This window comes from Rhinoderma darwinii, chromosome 12, assembly GCF_050947455.1.
Source record: "Rhinoderma darwinii isolate aRhiDar2 chromosome 12, aRhiDar2.hap1, whole genome shotgun sequence".
Taxonomy (NCBI): domain Eukaryota; kingdom Metazoa; phylum Chordata; class Amphibia; order Anura; family Rhinodermatidae; genus Rhinoderma; species Rhinoderma darwinii.
In genome coordinates, this window is record NC_134698.1 from 65,769,532 (window position 1) to 65,791,320 (window position 21,789).

A 21,789-nucleotide genomic window follows, 5' to 3' on the forward strand; every position below is an offset into this window, starting at 1 on the left:
GCAGGCGGAATTTCTGCCTCAAAATTCAGTTTGGAAGTTTGAGGCAGATTTTCCTCTCCCTGCATGCCGATTCGCTGCATTTTTTGCCCGCGGCCATTGAGCATAAAGCGCCGCGGGCATAAAACACTGCAAAATACGCTTTCTCTGCCTCCCATTGAAGTCAATGGGAGGTCAGAGGCGGAAACGCCCGAAGATAGGGCATGTCGCTTCTTTCTCCCACGAGGCGGGGGAGAAAACCGCCCCCCCCCCCCTCCCATTGAAATCAACGGGAGGCATTTTCGGGCCGTTTTTGACGAGTTTTTTGGCACGGTTTCCGCATCAAAAAACTGTGTGAACTTACCCTTACGTCTGAAAATCGCTCGTGTGCACATATCCTAGACTGTAATGCATTTAAGGGTATGTTCACACGAGGGCGTCCGTTACGGCTGAAATGACTGGGATGTTTCAGCCTGAAAACATCCCCGTAATTTCAGCCGTACCGGCATGTGCAGGCGCTTGAACGCCGCGTCCATTACGGCCGTAATTAGCGCTGCTATTCATTGGAGTCAATGAATAACGGCTCCAATTACGGCCAAAGAAGTGACAGGTCACTTCTTTGACGCGGGCGTCTATTTACGCGCCGTCATTTGACAGCGGCGCGTAAATATACGCCTCGTGTGAACAGACAAACGTCTGCCCATTGCTTTCAATGGGCAGATGTTTGTCAGCGCTATTGAGGCGCTATTTTCGGACGTAATTCGGGGCAAAAATGCCCGAATTACGTCCGTAAATAGGCCGTGTGAACATACCCTAAGGGTATGTGCACACACACTAATTACGTCCGTAATTTACGGACGTATTTCGGCCGCAAGTTCCGGACCGAACTCAGTGCAGGGAGCCGGGCTCCTAGCATCATACTTATGTACGATGCTAGGAGTCCCTGCCTCGCTGCAGGACAACTGTCCCGTACTGAAAACATGATTACAGTACGGGAGAGTTGTCCTGCAGCGAGGCAGGGACTCCTAGCATCGTACATAAGTATGCTGCTAGGAGCCCGGCTCCCTGCACTGTGTTCGGTCCGGGACTTGCGGCCGAAATACGTCCGTCAATTACGGACGTATTTAGTGTGTGTGCACATACCCTAATGGCTGGTTTTAGTTTCGCCTGAGGGAGGGCGAGTTGCAGCTTCTTTGTTCGGGAGAATAATGGGGGTCAAAGCACAAGATGCACCCTCTGACGAGTTTCTACGACAGTTATGTGGCCCAGGCAGATGTCATGTAATAATATATAACAATAAAGCTATAATGGACATAACAATGACGCGACATTTGATTTCCACAGGCTGTAATATGTGCACATCTCTGCGGGCTCCCGCCATATTGCGCGCGCCCCCTCCACCTCAGCGAGGGGATGAGGAGGAGGGAGGTGAAGAGCAAATGGAGGCTGTATCTACAGCACCGGCGCTGGGAGCCGCCTGATGAGCGCCGCGGCCCGCTAGCCGAGGGGGGGGGCGGGTGAGTGCAGCGGAACTATGGGAAGGGCGGAAAACGACAGAGGCCTAACTATCACCTGTACCGGCAGAGGGGGCAGCACCGGGTGCTGTGTTATTATTATGTAAGGCCGCCATCGCTAGCCTGGTTTAACCCCATCGCTGCCGGAGGAATGTACGATGTATAATGCAGTAAATAAAGAGTGATTGGTAATAAGCGCCCTCTGTAGGTTGTTTATATGTAAATGCAATGCAGACCGTGTTCACTGAGGGTCATTTATTTAAAAAAAACCTCTATGGGTTGTAATTTGAGGTAATGTCTTAGCGGTGTGACGTAATTATCTCCTGGTGTGTGGTAACCATGTGGGCCTCACTAGTGCAGCGCACTTCCCCATAGCAACCAATCCTATCACTTCTTACATTTTCTATCTTGCTCTCAAAAAATGAAAACTGACGTCTAATTGGTTGCTAGGCGTAACTGCACCACATGTCAGCACTAGGATTTGGATATACATAAGACCACTTAGTTTTTCGCTGTTTTCTTTTCCAACACTTTTGTATTCGGAAAATGCCTCAAATTATTTTATGCGTATGTCACAAGAAGGTTTTTGGCTTGGGGTGTTTTTAGAGGAGACGTTTGTGGCCGTGCAGTAACTATCGCAAATGACTGTATCGCAAACTGCGTCTTTTTTGCTGAAAATTTTGTTGCTTTTTTTTGTTGTTGCGTGGCCAAAAACGTCTTATCTAAATGCACTCTTAGAAATCTGCAGCGGAATCTTAAAAAAAAAACCGCAGGTAATTTAGTCACAGACATCCACAGCAAATCGTATATTTTTTCTGCGTATATTGTGTATTTAGTGTTAAGCATTGATTATACCAAACTTTATGTGCACCTGTGGATTTCTAGCGGTTTTCACCCTGGATGTTATATAGGGGTCGGCGCCGGAAGCAAAAGGCTCTGACCACCGTATAGCGGCTGTGCTGTAGTATTGCAGCTCTGCTCCTATTCAAATGAATAGAAGAGCTGCAGTAACCCAGCACATCCGCTATTCAGTAAAACCTCATTCACGCGAGCGTATCAGATGATCGCGCGTGAAAAACGCACGTGAATCTGGTCCGTGTGCGTTGCGTTAGGCATCTGTGTTTTGCGAGTAGCACGCGTTATTCACGCACTCGCAAAGCACATCTTTTTTTCTTTTCAATCGAATTGATGCGCAAATCACGCACCGCACACGGATGTGCATCCGTGTGCGGTGCGTGGTTTTCACGCACCCATAGACTTCAATGGGCGCGTAGGTGTGTGAAAACGCACCAATATAGGACATGCAGTGAGTTTCACGCAGCGGATTCTCGGTACGTGAATATTCACGCATGTGTGAACGGACCCATTGAAATCAATGGCTCCGTGTGCTGCTCGTGATTTCCATGCGCAGCACAGGGACATTATTCACGTTTGTGTGAATGGGCCCTAACTGGAGCCTTCTGCTTCTGGCACCAACCACTGCAGAGCTTCTGGCGGCACAAGGGAAGCCGGAACAGCTGATCGGTGCGGGGTCAGGGGTCCTATCTACACTGACCATACACTGATTATACTGCGGATAGGTTATCAGTATAAAAAGTAGCCCCAAACCTGGACAGCCCCTTTTTATACTGCCTGTAGTGCACATTAATGGGTGGAACAACATTTGACATATGATGGGGTCTGTCGGGGCTTTGCGTCAGATTCCGTCTATGTCGGGTACTGGTGGTACGATCCGCATATGAAAACATATCCTTAGTTGTATAATTCCATTCACTGATGTAAGGACTACTGTGTACCAACATTAATGTATCTGAGTTCACATCTGCGTCCGTATTCCCGTTGTTATGACGGATACTAACCGCACCCAACAGACCCAATTGACTTTAATAGGGTTCATCTGGTTTCAGTCACGGTGTCTGTCATTTAATCTGAATACATAGCACTGCATGCTGCGTTTTTTTTCTGGCATTGCCGAATGGGTGTCATGGGACCCTCATTCTACTGACCGGTGAGAGGGTCCCAGTGGTGTCATTCCCTCCTTTAAAGGGTAACTGAATGTTCAACAAACTTCTGACATGTCAGAAGTTTGGATTGGTGGGGGTCCGAGCACTGAGACACCCAGCAATCGCTAAAACGAAGCTGCAGAAGCGCTCATGTAAGCGCTGAGCCGCTTCGTTTCTGTTTGGCTTTTTATGGAAATCAATGTAGCGGTGTATGGGCTCAATAGAAAGTCTACGAGCCGTACACCGCTACATCGGCTTTCCGGAAAAGCTGAACAGATACCAAGCGGCTCCTGCCGCTTCGTTTTAGCAATGAAAACTTCTGACATGTCTCTCTGACTTGTCAGAAGTTTGTTCAACGTTTAGGGTATGTTCACACTACAGCGTCCGTAACGGCCGAAATTACGGGGCTGTTTTCAGGAGAAAAAAGCCCCGTCATTTCAGCCGTAACGGCATGTGCAGGCGCTTGAACGCCGCGTCCATTACGGACGTAATTGCCGCTGCTTTTCATTGGAGTCAATGAATAACGGCTCCAATTACGCCCCAAGAAGTGACAGGTCACTTCTTTGGCGCGGGCTTCTATTTACGCGCCGTCTTTTGACAGCGACGCGTAAATATACGCCTCGTGTGAACAGACAAATGTCAGCCCATTTCTTTCAATGGGCAGATGTTTGTCAACGCTTTCAAGCCGCATTTTTCGGACGTAATTCGGGGTAAAAACGCCCGAATTACGTCCGTAATTAGTGTGTGTGAACATACCCTTAGTTACACTTTAACAACCTATTTGTGGTGTTTGGCTACTGGCACTAAGAATTAATAATCATGAGGAGTAAAGATAAAAAAAATGGTCTGGTCCTGTAGACAAAAGTCTAATTCTCTGGTCACATCTGTGGAGGAGCCTCTGACGCAGATGCCGTCGTTTTTGCCGGATAAAATAGTGCATTGTGGGTCAGTATTTATATTCCGTGCCCTGACTTGGGATAAACCCTTTCATTTTTTGGATTTAGTTATAATTTGTATGGTTTGATACTTCTGCGGATGGAATCGGGTGTATTATAATTTTTGTGTCTTGTACGATGGAGCTCTTCCATTTTCTTTTTTTTATTTGTATTTTTATGGTGATTTTAGGTCGGGTTGACCATAATGAAGATATTTATGACACGCGACTCCGTTTGTGCCATTTTGTCGTTGTGGTTCGCGTTCACTCGTGTGGGACAACTTATTGTGTAGGTTAACAAAAGACAAAATTACCTTGGCCCTTCAGGGTTAACATTGCCCGGCTGTCTTTTCAGACCAGTCACCTGAATGGGATGGTGTGCTGTGTCAGTGTTTGGGGTTGCTAGGTGTTCAGTTTACTAAGGGAACACATTAGAGACAAATGTTCTTCAACTTAAAAGTTTGTCCATGTGAAGAAAAGGAAATGTTTTTGATTTAGAAGTTGTATTTAATGACAAAACTCTATCCCGGATACCTATTATGTGACGTGAAGGAGGGTGAGCTGCCTGTATCTACACGGACAGATTTTTTATTGATACAACTCATTTATTTATGGGACGTTTTAATTTCTGCTGTTAGTTTGCTTCTTATTTTAAGTGTTTATTGTTAACAATATATTGAATCGTAATCTTTTCTCTAATAACAGGAAATCCAAATCTTGTGATGCAAACGAGAGAAGCAAATCCATTCGTTTGGCAGGTACTGTGTACGAAGTTAATTCATGTTTATAAATCGTAGATATTCCCATGAGATCTGACGCTAGGGATTTCCTCGCCGGCTGCGACTGCCTGTATGTTTGTCATGCTAGCTTGTTATGGCTGCTCCGTAGAAGTCAGCGCAATGAAAATAATAATAATTTATATATGTTACTTCTAGGAGGCCTTTGAGGGGATAAAAATAAATATGTCACTTATATATTGGACAAGATAGGTGAGACAAGGGGCCATAAAAGAAAAAGTATGACAAGCAGGGTGCACAGTTTGTTTGTTTTTTGGCGACACCTGGGCAGGTATGCAGAATTCGATGCAGAAAATCCACTTCAAAACCACAGGAAATTCCGCAGGTAAAATCCTCGCTTAATATTGCATTTTGTTTTATGCGTTTTTAGGTGCGGATTTTACATTTTGATGCGGAAACAGGTGCAGATTTTATGCTGTGGATTTTGGTGAATATAAATTTGTCAGATACAGTTCTGAGACGGAAACGCAGATAAATTGACATTCTGCGGATTTTAAAATACGCCCCACATGTCAATTTATGTTTGGAAAAACTCTGCCATGTGTAGATAAGATAACTTGAATTCTAATTTACTTTGCTGATATTGTGTTACGGTGCAGATTTTCCCGTAATAAAAAGCGTGCAAATCAGTACATAATACGCAACATGTGCATATGGCCTTACGGCTCCATGTACCTGGGGCATGTTTGGGGGCACACAGATTACCTGCAGATCCGTACAAAGTAGTCAAGTGCTGCTGTATAGTGCCTCTGTCCGGCACCTAATAAAGGAGATAATCTACTCTAAAAGCAAAATACCCCTATAGTCCGCTGTCTCATGGAACATTCCTCCATCTAAAATTGGAGCCATATGTGGGTACAGTACAACTCAGTAGACTGCTATGGGTGCCGTATTACGGCTCTGCACAACTTGAAGGTTGTATGGAGCCATATGTGTGCATGAGACTTTATGCTGATTGTGTATTTATAGGAGTATGACCGGTGACATGTTTGCCACTTGTGGCCCTGTGGTTGTTTTATTGTGTTTTTTTCTATCTTTTAGATATCACCGTTTCACATAAAAAATGAAACCAACCCCAAAGCTGTGATTAAGAAGAATGGGTCCTGATGTTCCCTTACTAAATGATTACAAGCAGGAATTCTTTTGGAAACGTTTTCCACAGACGATACTTGGCGGTCCACGATTCAAGTTGGGTTACGGTGCTCCCCCTTACGTATACATCAATCAAGTCATATTGTTTCTGACACCATGGGTCTTAGGCGGTGTAGGTACTGTGCTATACGAAGTACAAATCTTAGAAGACTATTATGCCGCCGCACTGTCGGCAGGACTGATGCTCGTTGCCTCCTTTGTTATTCAGCTTTTAAATCAGTATGCCCGCAGGAAGACCTCCACCATAGAAAGACTGCACAATCAAAACACCCTCACAGATGAAGATGACTTTGACTTTTCAAGCTGCCTTGGCTCAGAGACTGTGAAATTCATAATCCCAGGCAAAAAGTTTATCGCAAACGTAATATTTCATTCCATCCTAGCTGGGCTTCTGTGTGGTCTGGGTACATGGTATTTGATGCCCTACAGGATAAACTTGTTGTACGGAAACACAGGAGGAACAGTTATGATTTTTATTTTCGGTTGGGTAACAATTTGCATAGGGGAATATTCTCTAATCGTCAACTCGGCCACAGAGACAGCTACTTTTCATGCACAAGACACTTATGAAATCTCTCCCCTTCTGAGACCTGTCTATATATGTGCTTTTATTGCTGTTGATCTTGCACACAGGTAAATATTACTGTTGCTTTTTTCTTTTCTTTCCTTATTAGATAGTTTCAGAAATGTACAGATTTTCATGCAATTGTTCCAAATCTAGTGTTTCTGTAGAAGCAGATCTGTGCGGTAACCTCTTTAAAGGAATTTTCCCACCCTTGACATATATAGCATATCTACAGGATATGCCATAAATGTCAGATAGATGCGAGTCCCACCTATCTCTAGAACGGGGCCCCCTGACCCCCCGTCCAATCTTCTTTTGCTCTCACTACTCTCCGGCAACTGACTGACAAGGTGTAAAAAATACCTATAACTGTATGTGAGGACAGATATATGCACCCCTAAGGGTAAAATATAAAACCCAGTACAACCAAAGAATTTGCAAAAATATATAATCCTTTATTACAATAAATTCAAGAACATTTTGGCCATCAAGACCTAAAAACCACAAACAATTAAAATATGCACAGTGGACAACATGGGATTTATTGACAAATGGCATATATACAATAAATCAAAAAATGCCAAACAAGAATCATACTGTCAGTCATGCCATAAATGTGTATACTCAAATGAATATATAGCAGAAGCCTGGAGCTGTTTCTCCAGAAAGATATGCAAAGACTTAACAGTATAGTATAGACCCTGGTCAAAAAATGACATGCAAAAAAAGCTAAGTAGCCAACACTGAGTAGTCAGTGTGAATATGTAGATATAGAAACCAGGGGCTCCTGCTGTGGACATTCATTTACACTGATCTGGCATGCAATATATTGGTTGGTATGGCTTCTGGGACTTATTATGACTTTAGGTGATTTTCTGGTTTCTATATCTACATATTCACACTGACTACTCAGTGTTGGCTACTTAGCTTTTTTTGCATGTCATTTTTTGACCAGGGTCTATACTATACTGTTAAGTCTTTGCATATCTTTCTGGAGAAACAGCTCCAGGCTTCTGCTATATATTCATTTGAGTATACACATTTATGGCATGACTGACAGTATGATTCTTGTTTGGCATTTTTTGATTTATTGTATATATGCCATTTGTCAATAAATCCCATGTTGTCCACTGTGCATATTTTAATTGTTTGTGGTTTTTAGGTCTTGATGGCCAAAATGTTCTTGAATTTATTGTAATAAAGGATTATATATTTTTGCAAATTCTTTGGTTGTACTGGGTTTTATATTTTACCCTTAGGGGTGCATATATCTGTCCTCACATACAGTTATAGGTATTTATTACTTGTTTTCCTTGATATGTGTGGACGTTTACCATAACGTTTATTGTTAGGTCTGGTTCTATATAGGTATTTATGACTGACAAGGTGGTCTGGAGTACGGAAACAGCCTAGTTCACTGAGCTACGCTGTTTCGGTAAGCCCCATAGACGTGAATGGGAGTTACGGAAGCAGTACGGCAAGCTATGCTGTTTTCAGAACTAGGGAGCTCACTGTGCTACGCTGTCTCCGTAACTCCCATTCGCTTATATAGGAGTTACAGAAATAGCGTAGCTTAGCGACCTCGGCTGTTTTCGTACTCCTAACCACCTCGTCAGAAAGTGACCGCAGAGCAAGAGAAGGTGGGTTGGGGGTCAGAGGGCCCCGTTCTAGAGATGTGTGTGGGCTCCATAGTTGGGACTCGCATTTATTGGACATTTCTGGCATATCCTGTGGGAAAACGCCTTCAATAGGAGGCACAACTGAGACAGGGACATTTTTAATAATATCTGTAACATGTCCATGACGGGTAAAACCGGTCTGTACAGTATTCGAACTAGAGTTCAGAGGTGCTATAAAACAATTCTGCAGTCCATCTAAAAATTAGATGTGAATGGCGCATGAGGAGCAGGGACCTGCCATTATTTAAAGCATCATTAGTACTTTAGGTAAAACTTTTCCTTAATCTGTGAGGGGCACTTTGAAATAGTGCATTGCGTTTGGAAATTTTGGAAATGGTAAATATGTCCACTTGATCCCTCAGCCAGTCAGAGAGAACTATGCCATTGACATATGGAGCAGTCTGTATTGCTGCACCCCAAATGGTGGTATTTTTCTTGATAAAGGGGTCTGTCACTATACCATATCCCAGTCAAAGTATATAATGGGGATATGCAGAAGGGGCATAGCATATTCTTCGTGGTTGGTAGGGGTGCGAACTCTGGGGCCTCCACCAGTCTCAACAATGAATGGGCAGAGAATGGGGCTATGTTGCAGTTCTCTTCACAGCGGGTAGATGGAAGTGGTGCTGTGTAAAAAACAGCTGTGACAAAGCTAAACTAGTGCTGCAACACCTTCATTCTCACTAACAACACCCACATGCCTGGTCCTTAATAATTTAAAGGGGTTGTCCACGACCAGACAACTGATGACCTAACCACAGGATAGGTCATCAATATAAGATCGGTGGGGGTCCGACACCCGAAACCTGCACTGATCATTTGTCACACGTCTTGTCCTTAATAATTTAAAGCGGTTGTCCACGACCAGACAACTGATGACCTATCCACAGGATAGGTTATCAGTATATGATCGGTGGGGGTTCGACACCCGGACTCCGCACTGGTCAGCTGTTCTGGCTGCCTCCGGGCACCGGATGTTTTGAATGGTATGCAGTAGTGGGAGCCGGAAGCAGATGGCTCCTGTCACAGTATAGCAGCTGTGCTGCAACTCTGCTCCTATGCATAGAAGCAGAGCTGAAATTCTGCAAAACGGCCGCTATGCAGTTGTTGGAGTCATCTGCTTCCGGCTCCAACTACTGCTAACCGTTCAAAACATCCGGTGCCCGGAGGCAGCCAGAACATCTGATCGGTGCAGGGTTCGGGTGTCGGACCCCCACCGATCATATACTGATAACCTATCCTGTGGTTAGGTCATCAGTTGTCTGGTCGTGGACAACCGCTTTAAATTATTAAGGACAAGACGTGTGACATCTGATCGGTGCAGGTTTCGGGTGTCGGACCCCCACCGATCTTATATTGATGACCTATCCTGTGGTTAGGTCATCAGTTGTCTGGTCGTGGACAACCCCTTTAAATTATTAAGGACCAGGCATGTGGGTGATGTTAGTGAGAATGAAGGTGTTGCAGCACTAGTTTAGCTTTGTCACAGCTTTGTCCGACACCCGAACCCTGCACCGATCAGATGTTCTGACTGCCTCCGGGCACCGGATGTTTTGAACGGTTAGCAGTAGTTGGAGCCGGAAGCAGATGACTCCAACAACTGCATAGCGGCCGTTTTGCAGAATTTCAGCTCTGCTTCTATGCATAGGAGCAGAGTTGCAGCACAGCTGCTATACTGTGACAGGAGCCATCTGCTTCCGGCTCCCACTACTGCATACCATTCAAAACATCCGGTGCCCGGAGGCAGCCAGAACAGCTGACCAGTGCGGAGTCCGGGTGTCGAACCCCCACCGATCATATACTGATAACCTATCCTGTGGATAGGTCATCAGTTGTCTGGTCGTGGACAACCGCTTTAAATTATTATGGACAAGACATGTGGGTGATGTTGTTAGTGTCAGGTGATGGAGGCTTTTCTTAATAAATATATATATGAGGTTGGTCCACATTAATTGATATTAGATAAAATTTACCTACAAATGACAGTCAGTGGAAATATTTACACTTATGGAGAATAAATATATAAGCCCTATGTATAGGATTTTATTTTATATTTTTTGGCAAAAAAAGGATTTAGAGCTCAACAGAGAGAAGAACTTTCTTTTGGGTACTGGGAACTCAAATGAAAAAATTATTTTTCCTTCTTCCCTCTATTGGGAATCCATCTTTATCTTGGCACTAAGTAAAAGTAAAGCCATGTGAATAATCCCATGCAGGTAACTTCCAAAAGATAGATCAAAGAGGTTGGACCTTTTTAGTGGTTTGTGATTCAGAATCGACCGTTCTTGATCTTGCTGACAGATGATGAATGAGGTGCATAAGGTGGGATGTCCATGTCAGCCTGTACTTTTATAGGCCACATGTGTGGAGCTATGGCTGGCCGATTATGACCTAAATAAAAATCACGATTAATTGAGTATGTAACCTCGTTTACGATTAATGAACAATTATTTAGGCCACACCCCATTTTGCATACCACACCCCCTGCATGCTACGCCATTGAATTCATATTTATTCCCTGAGCTTGCTGTATACTACTGTATATAATATACCCCCTGACGCTGCTCCCCACACAGTATATTGGCCCATAAAGCTCCCCATAGTATATTGCCCCATACAGCTGCCCACACAGTATATTTCCCCATAGCGCTCCGAACACAGTATATTTCCCCCATAGCGCTCCCCACACATTATAATGCCCCCATAGCTGCCCCCACACATTATAATGCCCACATAACTGGCCCACACAGTATAATACCCCTGTAGTTGCCCTCCACACAGTATAATGCCCCTATAGCTGCTTCTATGTAGTATAATGCCCCTATAACTGAATTCCATGCAGTATAATTCCCCTATAGCTGCACCCCACACAGTATAAAGTCCCCCAAAGCTGTCCCTACACTGTATAACGCCCCCATAGCTGACCCTGATAGTGCCTGATAAAAATAATAATATACATACTCACCTAACCTGTTCCAACGATGAGTGGAGGACATCCCTCTGCTGGTCTGGTCTGTGTGGCACGGTGCAGGCAGGAGCGATGACGTCACTACCTCGTTTCTGGCGATACATAGTGAATGGTAGAGCAGGGACTTTATGGCCCACTGCTCTACCATTGGATTCAACTGTATCTGCGTCCTCAAGATGCAGATACAGCTCAAACACAAAAAAATAGTTGATAAAACCGAAATTCACAAGATGACGTAGATTAATTGCACTGAATTTCGATTATTATTCGATTAATTTCCCAGCCCAACGTGGAGCCTTTTCTAACTTCATTGGGCAATAAAAGACTTATGTTGTTTGTTTTCAGATCAAAGATGAGTCATCCGTGAAGCGGCCAACTAAACTCTATGGTTGGCTTCATATAGGTGACCAAATGTGCCTCTGAAATAGAGCAGATATTTTATTTTCTACATCTCCGTAAAGTCAAAGAATGTTGTAGATGCAGTTCACTAAATTGTCTAAAGGTTTCTTACTCGACATAAGACCATTAGACATTTTGCAGCCTTCTAAAGTACTTGCTGTACTGCTGATTTTTTTATTTTCTTGTTTTTATTATTTTTAGTTTGTAGCCATATAACAAACATTGTTTGGTTTTTTTTAAGTGATTTTTTTAGAGTCCGTTTACCTTCCCAAGATTGTAACTTTTGTAATACTTGATTTCTTTGCAGATTTGTTACAACTGTACCAGCTCTGGTTTGGGCCAACAAAGTCCTACACGTCATCTTTCTGTTTTTGCCCTTTCTTTGGGCTCTGGGTATCCTACCACCACTTGACGCACTTGTTCTTTGGGGAATGGAGCAGATACTGGAATTTATATTAGGGGGGTCGCCAATGTCCAGTAATTTAAGGTATTTTTTTTGTATGTTGATATATGAGATGTTGGTATTATTCATGAATGTAAAACTTGCTTGATGTTTCTAATTTTTGTTTAGATTTTTGTTTTTAGTAGCAATATAATTTGCATGGCCGCTTTTATCCAAAATTTTAAAAATAAGACAGCGGGGCTTTCTATTTGCATTACTCATATGGGAGTCATTTATGCCCCCATGAATTATTTCGCCTCTCATGATGTATGTTTTGCACAATTTGAATATGTGCAAGCCATTGCTCAGAACCAGTTGCCATATTAAGTGGGTGACAACGGTAGGTCTACAAGCTCCTGTACAGACCCATCCTCTCACTTGCTTTAGTGCAGAATGACTGTTCCCTGCCTACTCCTGAACTGTTTATTATTCGGTGAGGATTATATTTGTGTTTTCTGACAATCCGTTGTTCGCCTTCCCTTGTGGCCGATCACCATACATTCCCACCATTCTGTATTATTACGATGCAATGATGTGGTGGCCAATTACTGCTAGCCACCTTGATGTTTTGTCTATAGTGATCTCACGCCACTGATTGGCTGCCACAGTCAGATAATGTGATGTCACTCTGGACTCCACATCATTGTGTCAAAATCAAAACTCTTTGACAACAGGGTTGCACGGAGGCCATTACTTGTCAATAAGTGTTTAGTAGTTCTATACTAGTAGGTTCTGGTGCAATCACCAACTCTCTTTTGGGTGTCGATAATAAAAAGCACCACTACCCACCCCTAGTGAGCCCCATTCCTGAAAAGCCTCTATGGTCGCTCTCACTCACTTTAAGGGTAAGGACACACAGGGCGGATATGCTGCATAAAAGTACACAGCGCATCCGTTGTGGAACATGCAGGGAACTCTGCCGGAAAAACCGCAAAAAATTGTGGTGCAGATTTTTCAGATGGAATCTCCGCTGCGGAAACGCTGCAGGAAATAAAAAAGTTTATACTTACCACCCGGGCGTTGTCATAGTGACGCGTCCCTCTTTTCTAAGTGCCTCCTGGAATGATACTGCAGTCCATGTGAACGCTGCAGCAGTCACATGGGAGAATCGTCATCCCAGGCCGGCCTGGACAGAGAACAGGGGAACACGTTGCTATGACTACGCCCGGGGGTAAGTATTAACCTTTTTTTATTAATTTTGATTCCACAAAAAAAAATTCTTTTTTTTTCTTTTCAGAATTGCGATGTTTGCAGTGGAATAGTAGCTTTTTTTGCCGCAAAAATCGCAACATTTGCCTATTTGTTGTGGGTTTTACCTCCCCTTTGAATTAAATAGTAAAAACCCGCAACAAAAGAGCAGCGATACCACAGCTTACATTGACATGCTGCGTATTTTTTTAAAAACGCACCGCAGGTCAATTAATCCACCCTGCTGCTGTAATATGCTGCGGATTTTCCGCAATGAGATCCGTTGCGGAAAATCCGCAGTGTTGAGACACTGTGTCCTTACCCTATATATTAAACGCAGGACACCTTTGTGTTTTGTATTTATCACTTATTTTAATTCTTTGTTTGCATTTTTCTTATTTATTTTTATTGTTTTTAACAGGTTGCTAGTTATGTTTGGAATATCAGTGGGGGTAACCATATCAGCGTATTTCATTCCAAACTCTCAAGGTCTGGTTCTGTTTATAGCTGGACTTGGCTTTATTCTTAGTCTTAATTTAACAGAGATTGGAATAGTTCTCAAACATTATGTGAAGAAACACATGAAATCCACAAATAACTGCGATGCTTTCCTCTGGAAGATGACTTGGAAAGAACCTGTGATGTACTGCGTGATTCTTATATTGGTTCTGCTGGAGTCCAGCTTGTTACATCACTACTGTTGTTCCACCTTTTCCTTACAAAGTCCTCAGGCCATTGTCGGGTATTGTCTCATCATACTTTTAGCTTTTTTATGGATTCTCAAAGAAATTCAAGGTGCTTATATATTAGGGATTGTAAGGAATCCCTTTTTTCAGAATGATATTCGGATGTTAAATGTCTTCATGAAGAAACAAAGCCGATTACGAAAAGCAGCTCTTGTAAGGAGGATTTTGCTCATGCTGGGTAAGTAGTTAGACCGATTCTATATTTTCAGATGTGACACATATAAAACCAAGAAATGATATAATTGTTTTACTTGCAGTATTTGCTCTTTTGTCCAAAAACCTTATATGTCAGACTAAATTCCAGACAAAAACGGAAAATTCCGTTTTGGCCAGGAATATGGAGCTCTACATGCTTAGAATTCAGCTAAGGCTACACTGCGAGTTTGGCCACAACATAGGTCACGGTCCTTCCCTGCCTGCAGTTAATGAAAGTGAATATAGCTGTGTTGCGACCCACAGGTTGCCACAACCGTGACATACAGAGGCAAGAAATCCGAACATGCTGGATTTTTTGCGATTGTCGTGTTGCGGTTGCGACAATCGTAATCGTAAATTACTTTTATTACTGCGATGCAGGCAGGGTGACACAGCGATCTTTGGTCATGCCACATGTGTTGCAGCCAAAGTCGCAGTGTAGCCCTAGCCTCAATCTAAACAAATGCAGCGTTTGATGAGATAATTTTTGCTGTCTAGCACTTTTCTAAAACTTTGTTTTGCATTGAAATTTATGTTCAATTTATTGATTGTTTTTCCTTTTTTTGTATTTCAGTCTCTCCTTTTGCAATGGTAGCTTACCTCTCTCTGGACACTTCACTGTTTAACCTGCACTCTGTGTCAGTCTGCATTGGATTTACAAGGGCTTACAGGATGGTAATGCATTATTTTCATGATGGCTTCTGGTGCTACCTCGTCCTGGTTCTGCCTAATTGTATCTAAGATAAGGATCAGCTATGCAGCAAACCTTCCTGCCTGATAGGCTACTTAAAGGGAACCTGTCGCCGGGCCAGGGCGTGCAAGTGTACAGGGAAGTCGGGAGGAATAGCCGTCGGCCAACAGCTATCTAACGTGTATGACCGAGTTTTGACTGATTTAGTAATTAGGCCATGGGACAAGTGACATCTTTACATTATTACTATTAGGAAAATGTGTTTAAGCTCATGACAACAATGTGCTGCAGTCCACATTGCAATGACTAGTCGGGTGGGTGACTCTGATTTCGGGAATATTCCAGTACCACAATGTGTACTATGTGTTACATCTCTACATCCCTATTATTCTAACATTTACTGATAGATTGGAAAGTGATGCCTGTTTTACATGATACTGTAGAGTTTATCTATAAGATGCCCATTGCAGGTTAAAGGTCCAATGATCTTAACAGGCAGGATTCAGGTGCTGCAGTAAAGGGACTCCAGTGCGTGCCATTGCTCCCTTATTCTGCTGATTGGAGGGGTCCATCAATGTACAATCCTGGAAAACTGATTAATTTATAGAAAAATAGAGGGTAACAAGTTCTCTTTCAATATGATCTTCTTTGATAGAATAGATACAGGTACTCCACTGTATGCCACTATGGATATAGTTAGGTTTGGGATTTTGTAAGCGCAGGTAATTTATTTTAGTTCATTTCTGTTACAATTATTTGTTTCTGGTCTTCTTTTAGATCTGGCAGAATACAGAGAATGCTATGCTTGAGATGGTTGTTGTATCTATTGTACAGTTGTTTGTGACTAATACAAATTTATGGTGGAACGTCGGGCTGGATACTGGCAAACGACTAATTTTGGTAAGTTTGCAACCCATAGCTGGTATGTGGAATGTAACACATTTCTCATTAAGGTGAATTAAACTTCCGACAAACCGCTTGTTCTTATATAGGGTGGTAGCACGGTAAGACAGCTGAAGAGTCTTGTGCACAGGTCCTATACTAATTGACAGGACTGGTACATGAGAGTTCTTGGGCGTTATACGGTCGCCCCGTGTGCTAGCTTCTCTTCATGGCCTATATAAGACGAGGTGGCAGATTAGAAATAAAGTGACACTTTAATTCTCTTAATTCGTCTAATATGTAATAAAATGTATTTCCTGTATGACTACAGTTAATCCCCAATATGCTGCTCCCCTCCCCCTATGTCACAGGAATCCAGAAAGCTGAGATATAGGGAGCTGTTTGTTACTGTCGTCAAACAGGAGTGGGAACAGGACATAAAAATCAATTATGTCTTCTAAGCCGTGCAGATTTTATTTTATTAGCCAGCGATACTATATGACTGGTGACCACCAACCTCCATTTTGGGGACCTTGGCAAGTAACTCCTCATATCTTACCCTAGATTTTTTTTTAAATGGACACTAACTTTTAAAACAACTTATGCTGATCTAACCATACCTGATATAGAACAGCTTTGTAATTAACTTACTGTTAATATGTAATTCTTTTATCCATGCAAATGCTGTGTAATTTACTGCCACTAGGTGTCTCCTATTCCTGAATCAGCTGTCAAGCATTATCTGTCGATCGTTCTAGAGCAGAATTGATAGCTGCAGAATTTGAGGGTGTATCACTTCATTGCCTGACTATACAAGTCTATGGGGATGGGGGAGTAGCTAGAGAGAATGGGTCAGCAACAGACACGCTGAATACAAGTCTGTGGAGAGGGGAGGGGGCAGAAGCAGAGTGAGAAAGACACACACAGATGTGCTACAGCTTCCTGGTAGGTGTTATTTCTCACCCCAGTGCTGGATTCTCAGTTTCACTGCTCCTTACTGCTGTATAATCTCCTCCATGCTGCTGCAGCTTTTATATATGTATATGTGATAGATTGAGATAGGAGAGCAGGATTTTCCTCTTCTATGTGTGCAGTGTATAGAAGACATGATGGCAGTTCGGTTCCACACACTAGCTCAGAGACAACTGAGAACTACATGAATTCTTTCCATTACGTGCAGTACATATTCTTCTCTCTATTATGCACTCTTACCTGACTGTTCTGAGGTTTACCATCCTGCTCAACTAACCCTGTTGCATATGTTATTTCAAAACATATACCACAGAAAATGAAGCAACCCAATGAATATTTCTGTAATACTTAACGTTTGAATGTTACTCATGTGTTGCAAAATTTGTAGAAGGCACTATAATGTATATTATGTACATATTGTAAATTCATCCCCGCACTATCCAAATAATAATGCAGATAATATGTAAATGATAAGCTTGTGTTTACATTTGTGGCTTACCTTTATAATGGAGCAATGACCATAATGCTGGATCCGTATTCAGACAAATCCTGATGGATTCCATTGACTTATAATGGGGTCCGTCACAGGTACCGGTATTTGTGATGGCAATAATAGTGCTGCAGAGTGTGCTATTCTTGCTGTCAAAAATACTGATACCCCTGACGGAAACTAAATAACAAAGATGTGAACAGAGCCTAATATTTTGGTAACATTTGTTTGGGTAGCATTCGGTTTTCTGACTTCATCTTTGGTTCCTAATAAGATCAGGCAAACAATATTTAGAATGAGCCAAAGTGGGGCAGATCTACTGTACGACTGCTGTCTAAGATTTAGACCGCATAAACTTAAACCAGTCCAAAGATGCACCAAATTTATCAGAGTGGTGCATGCTGTATGATAAATTTAGCGCAACTTGCTTGACCTGTTAGACACACTTTTCCTTATACCAACTTTGATTTGGCGCATATTTAGCTGAGCAAAGCCGATCAGAAACTAAGCGGCACACCGATCACCTAAACGCTTCTACCGTCTCGTTTTAGCAATCACTGGGGGTCTCCGTGATCGGACCCCCACTTATGAAAACTACTGACATCTCACTATGACATGTTAAAAGTTTTATGAAAGTATAGGTACACTTAAGGTTTCCCAGCAGAACATTGCCTACAGTATTACACTGCCTTCTACCCATTGTGCGTCCTGGTGCCATCCTTCCCCATGTAAGCAACGCACTTGCACCTGGCCGTTTTCATATTGTAAAAGAAAACAACATGATTCATCATAGCAGGCCTCCTTCTTCCATTGATCAAGTTCTGATGATCATGTTGGCGGTGGCCATGGGTCAGCATGGCCACTCTGACTGGTCGGCGCCTACGCAGCCCCAAACGCTGCAGTCTGCGATGCCCTGTGTGTTCTGATACCTTTTTTATCATAGCCAGTCTTAACTTTTTCAGCAATTTATACTACAGTAGGTCCGTGGGATCGCACCAGACAGGCTAGCCTTCGTTCCCCCCACACATCAATAAGCCTTGAGCGCCCATGACCCTGTCACCGGTTGTAAGTCCTTGGACCACTTTTGGTAGGTATCCTGGGAGCACACCACAAGACCTGCCGTTGTAGATAGGCTCTGACCCAGTCGTCTAACCATCACAATTTGGCTGACTATTCACTTGCTACATAATGTATCCCACCCCTTAACATGTGCCGTTGTAACGAGATCACAAGATCATCAATGTTATTCTCTTCATGTGTCTCTCAATTTTACACACAGCACATGCATAATAATCATCCAGATAAATAATTTTTTACTGCATTCGCTAGAGCAAGTAGGGCTACGGTAGAACAAATAGAAATTGGGGCCAAGGATTATTTTTTGGGATAACATAGATGCTGGGTGATATGAACATATTATTGCCTGTGCACCTGATACCCATGCAATATGCATTTTTGTCATGCAGGTCGTCTAGTGCTGGTACGTATGAGGCTTTTTTTCAGGGGCTTTTAATGACCGGGAACTGATTGTCGGTTCACTGTCCTATTACAGGGTCGGGCTGTCAGGGCAATCATTGGTATCGTGTATTGTAGATGTGTAATTTTACCTTTTGCCATCTTTCCCAGGTTGCTATTATTCGTGACCGTCTATGTCAGTTAGTCTCTAAGCTGCAGTTTGCATTGACTGTTCTGCTGACATCCTGGACTGAGAAGAAACAAAGGAGGAAATCGACAAGCAGTCTGATTACAGTGAACATTATTTTCTTCCCTGTGGTGCTGACCTTCATTATTCTATCTGCTCTGCTCTCCTCACCTTTACTGGCACTTTTCACTTTGCCCGTCTTCCTGGTTGGATTCCCACGACCTATCCGTAGTTGGCCGGGTGCCGTAGGTGCTGCAGCTTGTGTCTGTGCTGATACAGTCTATTATCAGCAAATGGTTCCAGGTTTTGCTGCTGCTCTGCAATCGGTGTTTGCTTCAGGTAGTCTTGGTAGGTGTGATCACATAGGTGCTAAACATTGAAATTTACATGCTATAACCCTTAAATCTCCTAAAAAGTTAATTTAGAGGCAAGTTAGCCTATAAACAGTATGCTGTTTTACAGTACATGTCCTCCTTCGCAACCATTTTTTTTTTCAAAGTCTCAATGCAGATTGTCTTCATTACAAATGTCCTATTGTTGTGTGTCTACAGCTCCTATGCAGACTTATATGTCAGCATGGTTACAGACAAGAAGCAAACCCTGTGTAGTCTGATCCTGCAGTCATACTTCTTCCATCTGTACCCTACTTCTGGTTAACCTACTAATGTATATTAGCAACAAGTCGCTTCTCAGCCTTTTGGCTAAGATCAAGTGTAGTACCTGCTCAAGCTGAGGTTAGTAATCATCCCTGCCGGTGGTACAGCGGCCATCGTAGGGGATGACAGAACGCAGAGGTGAGGGCAGGGAAGCACAACGGTCATCGCTCTGGTGTACGCATTTGGTTTAAAGGTACCATTTGTAGGTGACCAGGCGACCGCCGGATCGAGGTCAGGAGGTCGGGTAGTTTGGAATCCCGAGTTGCAATGTGCCCCAGGGCTGGTGACCCTGGGGTGCCCTAACTCACTGGGGCTGGGATCCCACTGAGTGAAGGCACATTTGCACGCACTCCTCTTTCACACTTCTGAGCACACACCTTTATTGTTCTGGCTGGGAGATGAGGAACTTTTATACCTGGCGGATGTCCAGGCTGTATCACAGCGCACATCCACTTATTTAATTTTGTTCTTTCACTGTGTGTTTGTCACGTTTATCACAAGGATTTTGGGATGCGGTGCCCTTTTGGGACCCTCCTGAGGTCTAGGGGGAAAATGTGTGGCCATCTGGTTCCGTTTTCCCCTGTAACCCGGCCTCCCTTCTTCGGAGGGGAGGTGCGGTGCGACCTTGATGCAGGCTCCTAGGTGGACACTGGGGAGGCAGCCCAGGTAGAAGCCTAGGAGTGTGTTTGGGTCTACCTAAGCTTCGGCAAGGGGGGATCCTCGATCCTCTAGGCCTATGGTTTGGAGGGTTGGGGGGCCTCTCTCTTTTAAGAGAAGGGCTGCGATAGACCGCATCATTGTGCACTTTTTGTGTGGCACTTCTGCACTTTTTATGCACTTAGGTGATAGAAAGCACGGCTCGGGCTTTCAAAAAAAAAAAAGAAGAAAAATATTAGCAACAAGTAGAGAACAAATTGTAGAGAGCATGATTGCAGGATCAGACTACACAGGGCCTGCCTGTAGTCTGTTACCATGGAGATACTGGAGCTGTAGACACAAAATGGTAGGATTTTTTTTTAATCAAGACCAATTGCAGAGTGGCTTCATTTTTGGGAAGGTGGACAGAGCTTTTAAAAGGGTATTGGAGTACCTATTTATAGATTCCCATACTATGGGAATTGCCATCCAGTTTTCCCAGACTGCCCAGTGGCAAATCTGCCTAATTATGCAGCAAAATGCCCAGGCGGATGCATACATGGGTGAAAATCTCTGGGAACTGTAATAGTAGTCCTTAGTCAGCAAAGGACTGGGCAGCTTTAGCTAATAAATGCCTAAATTGACTTTTTAATAAGAAGACTCACTGACATGTCATTATATTGAAATGCTCTTTTAAGTACATTGTGTTTGCAACTATGGCTTCAAACATGTAAAGATAAAAATGGGCACCGCTCTACACCCTGGAGTTTGATGAGAGTATAACTTTTATATTCTTTGTTTTCTAAATGGTTTACTGGCGTTTCCATGGAGTGTTGCCACAGCACATGAGGGAAGTATGACAATCAGGCAGAAACACTCCTCTCGTGTCATGTTCTCAATGCTGGGAATGGCAGCTTCACATATTATATTACATACAGCACTCTCGTCACACAACAAGCAATGTTTATATTTCAGCAAATGAAAATATATATCAACCTGCTCAGCTCCTCCTGCACAATAACATGCTGATGGCAGACTGGACTGCATTTTCAACGTGACAGGTTAACTTTAGGGATCTCACCACAAACAGTACAATATTATTTCAAGGGTAAATAAACTTTTGGCATGTGAAAAGTTTTGATCAGTGGGAGTCAGAGCACTGAGACCCCCACCGATTCCTAAAACGAGGCGGCAGAAGTACCCGTGCGAGTGCGGTGCCGCTTTGTTTCTGATCACCTTTCCTCGGAGGGGTGTACGAACTT

At 43.2% G+C, this 21,789-nt stretch overlaps 1 protein-coding gene across 6 annotated transcripts in view; it reads left to right on the plus strand.

Moving 5' to 3' along the window:
• The first annotated feature begins 1,159 nt into the window (after window positions 1-1,159).
• Window positions 1,160-21,789, plus strand: part of PCNX4 (pecanex 4) — a 34,349-nt gene continuing 13,719 nt past the window's right edge. The window contains exons 1-8 of one of the 6 annotated variants that reach the window (XM_075843608.1): window positions 1,160-1,256; window positions 5,133-5,185; window positions 6,266-7,009; window positions 12,295-12,474; window positions 14,039-14,541; window positions 15,133-15,233; window positions 16,027-16,149; window positions 19,220-19,583. In XM_075843608.1, the coding sequence (XP_075699723.1) occupies window positions 6,321-7,009; window positions 12,295-12,474; window positions 14,039-14,541; window positions 15,133-15,233; window positions 16,027-16,149; window positions 19,220-19,583 (1,960 nt within the window). In that variant the 5' untranslated portion in view covers window positions 1,160-1,256; window positions 5,133-5,185; window positions 6,266-6,320. Of the gene's footprint in view, window positions 1,257-1,333; window positions 1,679-1,972; window positions 2,264-5,132; window positions 5,186-6,265; window positions 7,010-12,294; window positions 12,475-14,038; window positions 14,542-15,132; window positions 15,234-16,026; window positions 16,150-19,219; window positions 19,584-21,789 lie in introns of those variants that run through there. The other 5 variants (XR_012851297.1, XM_075843605.1, XM_075843607.1 and 2 more) reach the window with 5 other exon arrangements.